The 12,279-nt window shown below is 43.4% G+C and overlaps 2 protein-coding genes across 9 annotated transcripts in view; both read left to right on the forward strand.

The window, feature by feature from the left end:
- Nucleotides 1–5,169, forward strand: part of LOC115283647 (G-protein coupled receptor-associated sorting protein 2) — an 89,084-nt gene extending 83,915 nt beyond the window's left edge. For 5 of the 8 annotated variants that reach the window (XM_029929927.1, XM_029929929.1, XM_029929928.1 and 2 more), the window contains 3 exons: nucleotides 1,196–1,263; nucleotides 1,610–1,687; nucleotides 2,002–5,169. In XM_029929927.1, coding sequence (XP_029785787.1) covers nucleotides 2,319–4,823 — 2,505 coding nt within the window. In that variant the 5' untranslated portion in view covers nucleotides 1,196–1,263; nucleotides 1,610–1,687; nucleotides 2,002–2,318 and the 3' untranslated portion in view covers nucleotides 4,824–5,169. Of the gene's footprint in view, nucleotides 1–49; nucleotides 69–512; nucleotides 629–1,195; nucleotides 1,264–1,609; nucleotides 1,688–2,001 lie in introns of those variants that run through there. The other 3 variants (XM_029929933.1, XM_029929932.1, XM_029929934.1) reach the window with 3 other exon arrangements.
- A 5,248-nt stretch (nucleotides 5,170–10,417) lies between these two features.
- The window catches only part of LOC115283648 (protein BHLHb9-like), a 10,681-nt gene continuing 8,819 nt past the window's right edge, over nucleotides 10,418–12,279 (forward strand). Inside the window, exon 1 of the mRNA XM_029929936.1 lies at nucleotides 10,418–10,442. The gene's annotated coding sequence lies outside the window, so the exon portion shown is untranslated. The remainder of the gene's footprint in view (nucleotides 10,443–12,279) is intronic.

Here is a 12,279-nt window from a genome sequence, read left to right on the forward strand (position 1 = left end):
TCCGGACCCCAGCCGCTGGCAGCCTGGCAAGGAGGAGGCGACCCGGTCGTACCCGGTCCGTGACAGAGGTGCGCAGCGCCTTGGGACCCCTGGCGAGGAGAGGCTGCGACTGGCTGGCGCGGGCCGGGCCCAGGGCCCAGGGGCTGGCGGGAGAGACTCCCGCATATCCACTGGAGGCATACTGCGCCAGCCACTCCGCGGCCAGCTTTCCAGATTCCCGCGACCCTCTCTCGACTGTGCTGTGGAGGGAGAGAGCTGTTGAGAGATCCTGCTGCAGAAGAAATGGCGGAGCGGGAGCGGGAGCGGGAGCGGGGTGGGGGAGTGGGGGGCGCCCGGGGAGGCCGGGAGGCCGCAGGGGCGAGAGTGGGTGGGGGGTGTCGTCCGAGTTCTTTGCCCACCTGGCGGGTGGGGTGGGCCTGTGGCTTAGGCTACTCTTGGCCCTGATTCTGGTAAGGGGCCTATTGGCCTCCTGGCTCTTGGTGCTGTCCCTTCGCACAGGCCCCTGGTTGATTTGAAAGTCTTCTTTCTGCGAGGTAGGTCTGGCGGTTCGATCCCGCAAGGTGCATCTGTAGAGGAGAGGCTTGAAAAAAAGGAGGAGCAGGACAATCAATGGCCTGGATTTCTGGAGGTGTGTGGGGCTGGAGGGGGTGGATGGTGATGAACAAGCAGCCATTGAGTGGAGACTCAAATTCGCGGTGGGGTGGCTAAGACCAGAACAGGTCAGGCATCCAGGAGTACCTTCCAAAATTCCCCTTTGCACTAGCTTTCTTAGCACTTCCCTTGCCTTCCTCCTTCACCTCCACTCAAAACTGGTGGCAGGAAAAAGATGAGCTAGGAGGTGAGGGTGAGACAAGTCATTAATTACAAGTGCCACTGCACAACCTGTTTTCTAGAATATGCGGGCACCCTTCCCCCAATTTATGCTGCGCAAGGCTGTGCGATGTGGTGCACCTAGTGGTGAATCCTCAGAATTGGAAAAGGGAGCAATGTGAGAAGTGTGACGTCAAGAGAAGATGTTGTTGTCTGGAACCCTGAAATGGAAGGCTTAAGTAATAGAGAATATTCTATCAAGATAACTTTAAATGTTGAAAGACAAATATGTGGACTCCTATCCTTGGTGTTTGTGGGTCCATCCAGAACTCAGTTGCTACCATGGTTTCCTGACTGTCATGCCTTTTCATTTGTTTGTCCATAGGCCTGCTTTAAAGCTGCTCGCTTCTGCAAGGAAGGGAAGGAGGAAGAGACTGGCTCAGATCTCTGGAGGTTGGTGTGAAGGACAGCAAAGCAGGGGATAGTGGCAGAGTAAGATCAGTAGCAGGTGTTTTGATCCACTTGGGTGTGTTTGATCCACCTCTCCTACCCTCTGCCATATTTGACACTGCCATAGCATCTCTTGCCCATTTCCTACAGGAGGCTTTAGGCATATTGGTATAGATATGGATTGGGCCATGAATGGGAGGAGACAGCCTAAAAGCAGGGACCATTGGATGGGAAAAATTAGACAAATTAGATATTTAAACATAGAGATGTTTACATCAGGGGTCACTGTGTCTGTCTATCAACCAGGCACTCAGACTTCATTTTCTCCTGTATGTTTACTTCTCCGTAGGACTGCCTGCTCTCTGCTGTAGAGCTTAATATCACTGAAACAAAGCAAGGAAGGGGAAATTGCACCATATCCTTGCAGGTTGGTATGAGGTTGGGTACAAATTTGAGTGGGGAAGTTGAGATCAACACTGGCCCAAGAGTTATTAGGGTAGTCTAGGGGCTCCTAAGTCTCTCCCATTGCCAACACTCACCAATTTCACACCTGTTTTGTAGCAGCAAAGTAATGTGGCAACATCTGGGGTAAAATATGGGTGAAATGAGGATGACAGAAAGACTTTCTGCTAGTCTAACTGTTCTACTAAGCATTCGAGGTCCAGGCTCTCTGTGTGAATCTCTGCATGGAGTGATGCAATTAGAAAAGATTCAAAGCCCCATGTCATTCTCTTTCCTTAGATCCACCTCCAGTGGCAGCTCTGGTGGTGTTGGAATTGCTGCCCACCACTACCCTCAACAGGTCTGCACCCACCTGGGAACATCCATCATCCTGCAGCTTGGTTGTGCCTCGTCTGCACGTTGTCTGTAATATTGACTGAGGCTTTGGAAGCAGATAGATTGATTTCTGTACTGGTGACTGACTCTGACTCTTGTTTCCAACAAATCATCTGAATCACTGAAAGATCAGAGTGTGAAGATACAAAGCGAGAGAGATCTGTGGTAGAAGCTGAGACTGGGGTAGAGTACTTAACTAGGCCTCTTCTGTAACTTATACCATGACTGGGGCTGAGATTGAACCTGCTGCCCAGGTGAAGCCTGAAAAGAAGGCTGGAGAAGAGGTTGGGGGTGGGGCTGAACGAGAGAATGAAGTGCCAATGGTGGTCAGACCCAAGGTTAGGACCAAGGCACAGGTAATGCCTGGGGCAAGGCCTAAAACTGAATCAAAGTCCATGTCTGGGGCAAGGCCCAAAACTGAGTGCCAGGCAATGGCTGGGGCAAGGCCCAAAACTGAGTCCCAGTCAGTGGTTGGGGCAAGGCCCAAAGCTGAAGCCAGGGCAGTAGGGGGAGCACGTCCTAAGACTGAGGCCAAGGCAATCTCTGGGCCAAGGCCCAAAGATGAAGCCCAAGCTTGGGCCCAGACTGAGTTTGGGGCTGAGGCAATGTCGCAAACAGAGAACTTGGCCCAGACCAGTGCTGTACCCTGGCCACTCATCGGTACTGAGTCTGGCTCAGTTGCTAAACCTATAGCCCTATCTGTGGATAGGGAACTGGTCAATGTGGACACTGAGACGTTTCCTAGCTCCCAGGTTCAGACAGGAATCCAACCCTGGTTTGAGTCAGGAGAGGAAGCTAATATGGGGTCTTGGTGCTATCCCAGGGCCCGGGCCAGAGAGGAGGCCTCTAACGAGTCTGGATTTTGGTCAGCAGATGAGACCTCTACAATGTCCTCTTTCTGGGCTGGAGAAGAGGACAGTATCAGATCGTGGCCCAGGGAAGAGGCCAATACCAGATCCAGGCATAGGGCTAAACATCAGCCTAACCCCAGGTCCAGACCCAGATCCAAGCAAGATCCCTATACTGATTCTTGGTCTGGGTCTGAGGCGGAGCCTGGCAACCCATTTTCCTTGTGGGCTGGAGAAAATGCCAATAACTTGTTCAGGCCCAGAGTCAGGGATGAGACAAATATGAAGTCCAAGCTTAGGACAAAGAGAGAGGACTTTTTTGAGTCTGAGTCTGAAGATGAGTACTGTAAGGAGTCCTGGTTTTTGCCTGGACAAGAGTCCAATAGTAGATTCCAGACCAGAGACAAAGAAGAGCCTAATAGTGTTTTGAAGCCCAGGGGCCAGAAAGACATTAATAACAGTGGTAGGGTCAAACAAGAGCCCAGGTTTGAAGAGGAAGTCATTATTGGGTCCTGGTTCTGGGCAGAAAAGGAAGCCAGTATGGAGGCTGGGGCTTCGGCCATCTGTGAATCCACACCAGGTTCTGAGGAGGGGGCCATTGGTGGATCCTTGTTCTGGACTGAGGAAAAGTCCAATTTGCGGTCCATGGCCAGAGAAGAGGCCAGGCCAGAGTCTGAAGAAGAGGCCATATTTGGGTCCTGGTTCTGGGATAAGGATGAGGCCTGCTTTGATCTAAATCCCAGTCCTGTGTACAAGGCTAGTTCCAGGTTCAGAAATTCATCTGTGGAGGAAATTAAAGAATCATCCAGGCCCCAAACCTGGGAAGAGGTCAATTTTGAATTCAAACCTGGTCCTTGTCAAAGGATTGGTTTTCCATCCCCAAGCTCCTTTAGAATTCCTGAAGAAGCAGCATCTGTATTCTCTGACATGTTTGAGGAAAAGCCCAGGAATTCGGGATTTACCCCAGAAGGGGAAGAGCAGGAATCTTTGCTTCAGTCTGATCAGCCTGAACCTGAGTTCCCATTTCATTATGATACATCCTACAGGTCAGTCAGGGAAATTCGGGAGCATCTGAAGGCCAGGGAGAGCGCAGAACCTGACAGTTGGTCCTGCAGCTGCATACAATGTGAGCTTAAAATTGGTACTGGAGAATTTGAAGAGCTCCTTTTATTAATGGACAAAATCCGAGATCCTTTTATTCATGAAATATCTAAAATTGCAATGGGTATGAGAAGTGCTTCTCAATTTACCCGAAATTTCATCCGGGATTCAGGTGTTGTCTCGCTTATTGAAACCTTGCTCAATTATCCCTCCTCCCGAGTTAGGACAAGTTTTTTGGAAAATATGATTCACATGGCTCCATCTTACCCAGATTTAAACATGATTGAGACATTTGTATGTCAAGTGTGTGAAGAAACCCTTGCTCATAGTGTGGGTTCCCCTGAGCAGCTGCTTGGATTAAGGATGCTTAGACACCTCACTACAACTACTGACTATCACACACTGGTTGCCAATTATATGTCTGGGTTTCTGTCTTTATTAACCACAGGCAATACAAGAACAAAGTTTCACGTTCTGAAAATGCTGTTGAATTTGTCCGAAAATCCTGTCGTGGCAAAAAAACTATTCAGTGCCACAGCTCTGTCAATATTTGTGGGTCTCTTTAACATAGAAGAGACAAATGATAATCTTCAAATTGTTATTAAGATGTTTAAGAATATCAGTAATATTATCAAAAATGGAACTATGTCTTTAATTGATGATGATTTCAATCTTGGGCCACTTACTTATGCATTTCATGAATTTGAGAAGTTAGCTAAGGAACTGCAAGTCCAAATAGACAATGAAAATGATCCTGAGGTGGGACAACAAAGCTAATGAGAATAACCACCTTCCTTTCATCAGCCTTATGTTCCCAAAGAGCCCTGAATAGTGCTTTGGTTTTCACAGTCTGGTTTTATGTTGTAACTTACATTTTAATGCTGATGTTAACTTTGTCCAATCTTTGGTTTAAGCTGGATCATTTTGGATGCCAAATGAATATTAGAGCTGAAAACATATTTGTTGATATTTGTCTTGCTATCCAGATTGCAGTATTTTTTGGTATTGAGCTTCCAGTGAACTAAGTCGCCTATGTAAGCTACCCTGCTATTTGTTGTTTAAACATATGGTTCTCTATTCAAGTCTGTGTTTTCAATAAAGGTCTATGTGGAAATTGGCAAAAGTGACTCTTAAGTTTGAAATCCAGGTACAGATACATTGTACACACAAATACAGACAATTAGTAGTATGACAAACACCGTCATTGGAAAATCCCATTCCTAGAGTTTAAGAAAGAGATTACCATGGGCTATGGTATTTGAGAAATGCTTCAGCAAAGAGGGACCCACTTAAAGTATAGGATAAGACAAATCATTAGGTCATTCTCTGAAGTGAGCAGTGTGAAGAAAAGTGCATGACTGGAAAACCTGTCCCAGTAGCTTGGTTGTACCCTATCTGCCTGGAATAGGTAAGACAAGTTTAGTGAGGTATGCAGTTGGAATGAGGCCAGTTTGGAGAGCTAAATCAGCCAAATCTGCACATTTTACAAACCGTAGTACCATTGCTGCTTCATTGCCACCTAAAGAGTGAAAGTACAATAGCATTCAAATGGAGTCAGGAATAAGATTTCATTTGTGATCCTAGTCCAAGGAAAGTATTAAGGAAATTATGCAGCTTTAAAAAAATGATTTATTGTCATGAAATGACACTGATGCTTTTATGTCAAGTGAAACAGAAGATTGTGATATTATCTGTCAAAAATTGGATCCCATTTTAAAATCTTGTGCGTAAATACACACAATTTCTATGTAACTTCAATATGCCTAAGAAACTTCATACATTTCATACAGTCTGGAATAAAATATACCATAGACAAAGAATTTTCAGAGACAAGAGAGATAACAAAAGTTACTAAGGGTTTTTCCTTTTAATATGCTTATATCCAGTGCCTCAAGTAATAGGTTGACATAATTGGAACAGATACAGTTACAAGAAAAGATTGAGCTATCAGTGTTTAAAAATGTTTAGAGAAAGAAACATTTTGAAAAGTTGGAAAAGAATGAGATTTCTGAAAGAATTTTTAATGAAATGTTTCAAAGAAAAAAAATTATCAAGGTTACTAAGTTTATATTAGTCTTTTGATTGTACAAAAATGGTAATGTTTTCACATTTCACATGACACTTACACTCAAAAGATCATGCTTCCTTTTAGAGTAACAATTACATTCTAGAAATAGTGGTGATTGCACACCATTGTGAATATACTTAACCCCACACTGAATTGTATGCTTTAATGGTTAAAATGATTAAGTTTTACTTTTTGTGTATTTGCCACAATAATAAGTAAATAGGTTATACCATACTGTCAAACAGAAGAGTTGCATAAGTCAGAGATAGAGTTGGTTTGGAGAGAAAATCCAGACTTGCAGGAAACATTTCATTATGTTTAAACATGGTGAAAATAGTTTTCTGTTTTGTCTGAGGATGCTAATTTTTGAAAAAGTAAAATTATGACTTGTAAATTAGAAATTATTATGTGACTTTTTTCAACACACTTAAAGGAACTGCTAAGAATATGAAAATGGTTGAAGGGGATATGTATATATCACATACACAATATAATAATAAACAAAATATATGTATATGAATTTTCATACACAGAAAATTAATAAATATTAGGATGAAATTGCTAGGTTAAATACAAAACTAGTATTTTAAGGGCAATATGTTGTAACCATTGATGTTATCTGTCCACTGAAGGTAAATCATTTAGACAAAATATCTACAAGTTAACAGCCTCTCGGGGTTGAAAACTTGCTCAATAGAAAGTGGAGCCCAGCATTACTCTGGAATAATATCCAGAACCCATGTTGTCTTTACTCAAGTTTTGTATAATTTTTCTGACCATGCAACATGTTTTTTTCCCCACCTGATTCTGCTCTGGAAGGTTTATGGAAGTAGGACAAAGTGGCAATTTGCCTACCTTCACAAACCACAAGTGTTAACAGAGATCATCCTGGTAGTGGACATGGGAATTTGAATGTTTGTTTTGCTTATCAATATTTTTTTACGACAGATTATATGTGTGCGTGTGTGTGTTTTAATATGTTGCCTGAGTATCATACAGAGTAATAAAAATCAGTTTATCTCCAAACTCCTTCCTCATAGAGTATCACTCGCCAGCCCTGTGCTCCTAAAGAGCACGGCCCAGGCCTAGCGCTAGCGCTGGAAGCTCCAGCACTAAATGCAGCCTTTCTTCAGCTCTCCATCTTCACCAGGGTCAGGAGCTTCAGATTCTTCTAGCAAGCATCTCAGCCTCAGGGGCAGAAGATTCTGCCATCCATGCCACAGGGTTGGGGCAGACAGGCTGACTACATGGTCACATGGCGCTGGTGGTGGGTCGCGTGACAACGCTCTCACTTGGGCAAGAACAGAGGTGTGTCGCACTGAAAGGGGACTGGAAGGACATACACCTGATGACTAACAGATGGCCGTGAGTGGAGTGGTAGCATGTTGGGCTGGGTGAGTGGATGTCTCTCCATGCTGCACTAACCTGAAAACGGATCTCTCAGGCACCGGAATTACAGCATTTGTTGGTAGAGGGCTCAGCCCCTTAGCCTATTGCCAGCGTCTTCGCTGGAGTCAGTCTTTTGCCCCGGAGCTCAAGAGTCAGGAAGTCATCTTGCAGAAGGCTGTTGGAGGATGTGGGTGTGAGCTGCGAAATGGCATCCTTGGCACATGGTGGCTGAGAATAGGTCTGGGTGCAAGAAGTGCCTCGGATGGTCCTGGGTCTCTGTTTCTCCTGCCTTCTGAACAGCCCTCCCCACTCCCAGGCTCCCCGCCCAGCCCAGTTCTATGTGACTCTGTTACTGTGTGTCGGGTAAGGCAGGTGGACACAGGGAGGGAATCGGTTTCAGGGGAGACCAGAGAGAGGAAACGGTGAAGTGACAATTCCTGAACACCTGAGGCGCTGGATCTGGAAAGTGATTGTGAGAATGGTATTGGGGCCTAAGGCAGGCTGCCTCCAAATGTGCCATTTTGGCATGCAGATTATTTGGAGCTGAAAACAGTTGAGGCCCAAAAGGCTCAGGAGGAAACTTTGACCTCCTCCACTAATTGCCTAAAGAGAATTTAGGTTGAAGACCTGCTCTAGGAAGACAGCTACCATCATAGGTAACCACGGTATAATATGAACTACAGGTGGTTGACAGGGAGGAATTTAGTAAAGTATCTGTTAAAATTCCTTTCTATGTCCTACTGTTTCTGTATGCACCCCTGTATTTGTTTACCAAATATTCATTCTTTACTTTTTTGAATTGCTTTCCTTCCCTTTGAAGTCCCAAATCCCTACCTTTCTTCTTCTTTAGGTATGGCAATTTAATTCTTAATCCAGCTAGAAAAATCTTGATGTTTAGAGAAAAAAATTTTTCCTCAACAATGGGAACCATAAGCTACACTACTCACCTAGTTGGCATTCACTCTGTCTTCCAGATGTTAGGAATAACTGAGACCAGATCAAATTTGGAGGGATGGTGGGGTAAAGGAGGCACGGGTACATCTGCCTTATATTCCAAGGCTCCAGCTTCCAAAAGATGCAAGAGTAGAATGAAAGCCAATCTGAGCAGCTCTAAGGAAGGGGGAGGGGAACAGACTTAGGAGGAGGGAACCTAGAGACTTTGGGCCCTTCATAAGGGATTTCTCATTGGGAAACCACCAAGTTTCTCATCTTCCAAGAGGATCCTTGGATCTTAGCACCAGGCAGCAGCTCCTTCCCATCTAGGAACACAGAAGTTGCTGTTTGATCTGAGCCTCCATCCCCCTGTTGTCCCGAGGCTCAGAAGAGGTTCTTTCTGGGAACCACTGATAGAAACTATTGGTCTCACATGATTCCCTCTCCAGACACTTTGCTCTCTTCCTTGCACTGTGTTTTCTGCTTCCTTCTTAGGGGGTGTTCCCTTGGTCTCATCCTAGGTACCAGCCCTTGGTAAATCCTTAACCTCTTTCTATTTGAATATTCCTCCCCTGATGCATCCACTGGATTCCGATGCAGATTAGGAAATGTCCCCAGGAAGAGATGAGTTTTCCTAAGCCTTCTCATATCCTTATTTTTATACTCAGTATAAAGTTGAATCATGTCATAATAATATTTTGGGCCCACCTGTTTACATTTAAAAGCTAGGATTGAGCAGAGGGCATGTGAGGTAAAAGTACAGAGATTGAGTCCTAGGACTACCTCGTCCTCTCTTACTCCTTGCCTGCTTTGTTATTATCCCCCCTCCCTCCACTCTCCAGAATTCTGGTAATATAAATATTGGATTCAATGTTCAAGTTATAGTCTTTCCACTCAAGCTCTGTTTTCTATTGTCTGTGTGTTTTTAGGATCTGACAAAAGAGAATACCTCAAACATAGTGTGGTATAAGAAAGAATATATTTAACATTTGTCCTTGGTTTCTGTCACAGAGCTTCAAAAAACTTACAGATTTCTTGAGTGATAGGAGTGTCATTGTTATAATAATAAAGTGACTTTTGGCTTCAGATTGTGGGCCGGTCACCAGTAGGACCAACCATTATTAGAGTTGGAACTTTAGGCCAGCTGGAACTCTCAAAAAGGGAAGGGCTAAATTTTGGGTTCAGTCACATGGCCAATGATTTAATGCATCATGTCTACATAAGGAAACCCTAATGAAAACTCGGCTCAGTGGGGCTTCCTTATTGGTAAAGACACTGATATCCAGGGAGGTTGATGTGGCCTAAATTCATAGGTAAAGGGCATAGAAGCTGTGTATCTAAGAACCTTCTACACCTTGTCCTGTGTGTATCCTTCATAATAAAACTATAATCCAAGGTATAAAACTTTTTGAGTTGTCTTGTGAGTTTCTCTGGTAAATTATCAAGCCTGAAGAGGTCATGGGAAACCCTGAATTTATAACTGGTTACTCAGAAGTATGAGTGATTCCCATGACCCATAACTGGCATGTGATCTGAAACGGGGTTGTATTGTTAGGGACTGCACTCTTAAACCTGTGGAGTCTGATGCTAACTCCGGATAGTTGTTGTCAAAGACCTGATGTTGGAACAATGATGTTACATGTCTCTATTTTTAGCAGCCACCTACAGATTAATATCTGTCTCTGATCCTACTTATCATACATAAACAAGTTAAAAATGAAGAAGGCAGAGCCTACCAGCATATTATAGGTGAAAAAAGCAACATGTGTTTTTGTGGCAAGCATCTGCAATTTAAATGATTTTTTAAAGTTCCCTCTAATTTCTATATATTTTTTTTCTCATTAGAGCTCCTTCAACCTAGAATTCCTGTTGGGAGTACCACATTTATGTTTGGGGAACTTCACACTGCGGCCTCGCTGGATACTGCCTAAGTCCCATGTGCACCTGAAACAGATATTTAGCCAATTAACACCTGTGGATTCTTTCAATCTCAGGAAAAAGGCAGAGTAAGTGTTGTGTGCATGTGTGTGTTCCTAAGTATAAGGATGATTATCTTTGTTCTGATCACCCCTTGGGTCTGACTTGTAGGGGCCAAGACCATCAATTTTTTTTTTTACTTATATGGCCCTTTTGTTTCTGCTCCTTTTCTGGATAAATATTATGGGCTATCTCACTTGACTTAAAATGTTGCTGCCTGAGGATAAAATTAAAGCAGATTTGTCATCAACCCAAGTCATGAATGAAAGAAAGGTATCTTCTTAGAGTACAGCTGAACTGTTATCACTCACTGACCCTCTACTCTGTGCACAGTTTCAAAGAGCAACTTTAAATGGGATATCATTTATAAAATATTCCCAGGTTCCCTATGGAGTGTTTCAAGGCCCTAACTTTTTGTCTCCATCTCTCAACACCTTCTTCCAAGTTAGGGCCAGCACTAGAATGAGGTAAAGACACAATTTTAGGAAGCACTCTCTTTCAGGTACTTCACTGTAGTCCAAGCCTTTCTCCACTTTGCCTGTACTCAAGCCACATTGGACTATCTGCTTTTTTCCCAATCCAGCTATACTTTGTATTTTACTACTTCTGTGTCTTTCACCACACTGTTCCCTCAATCTTCAATGCTCTTTCGACCATTTCTCTGCCTATGGAAAAATATAGTCATCCTTTTCAGCTCAGTCTCAAATGCTAGGGTTTGAAGTTTTTCTGATACCCTCATCTTACTCTTTGCACCTTGGTAGAAAATAATTAATCCATCCTTTGTACTTATATAGTATTCTGTTTGATCTTATTTTAGAATTTGTTTCTTTATATCACATACTGAAGTCTTTTTTGTGAGTAAGATAGAACTAATATTGAAGGATAGGTAGCATAGAAGAAGAAACTTGGATTCTGGAGGTATGAAATAACCCCAGTCTGTCTGACCACAGTGCCTGAGCCTTTTACTACTTATAATAGTAATTGCTGTTAGTATTAAGATTTATCGGATGCTTTATATGAGCCAAATACTCTTGTAACAATTCTAAATTATTAACTTATTTAATCTTCAAAACAAACTTTTGGAGTAGGTGCCATTGTTGCCTCCATTATACAAATGAGGAAGCTGAGGCACAGATTGGTTAAGTAACTTACACAAGCTCACTGAATTCATTAGTAGGGTTTCTGAAATTCAAACTTTGGTAGTTGGAATCTAGAGCTGGTATGCATTACCACTATGCTAGGTTTATATCACTCTGGTGCTAATTGTCACTAAAAGCTACCATCATCACCATACTAACTTCATTATTAGATTTTCTGTTTCTTATAGCCTATAGCAAATTACCTTATTCATCATAAAGAAAGTTAAACCTGAGGGTTGTTAGACCACTGTCCCTTAACTCCTTGTTTCTGTGTATCAGCCTACTCCACCTTTTTCTTCCTTCCCAATTTAGTGGTCCTGCGTGGTTAATAATTTTTTCTACTCTCCTACCTCAGTCCTCTAGTGTCTCACTTCACTGTCCTGGAAAAATCTCAGCTCTTGAGAAATCCCAAATATTCACCTTTTTTTTTCATAATATTTTATTGTCAAATTGTTTTCCATACAACACCCAGTGCTCTTCCCCTCAAGTGCCCTCCACCATCACCACCACCTGTCTTCCCCCCTCCCACCTCCCCCCCAACCCTCAGTTCATTCTCAGCATTCAATAGTCTCTCAAGTTCTGCATCCCTCTCTCTCCCCAACTCTCTCTCCCTCCTCCGTTCCCCCTGGTTCTCCATTAGGTCTCTCTTGTTTTCCTGCTAGACCTATGAGTGCAAACATATGGTTTCTGTCCTTCTCTGCCTGGCTTACTTCACTCAGCATGACAC

The sequence above is a fragment of the Suricata suricatta genome, chromosome X (assembly GCF_006229205.1).
Source record: "Suricata suricatta isolate VVHF042 chromosome X, meerkat_22Aug2017_6uvM2_HiC, whole genome shotgun sequence".
In the NCBI taxonomy this organism is placed as follows: Eukaryota; Metazoa; Chordata; class Mammalia; order Carnivora; family Herpestidae; genus Suricata; species Suricata suricatta.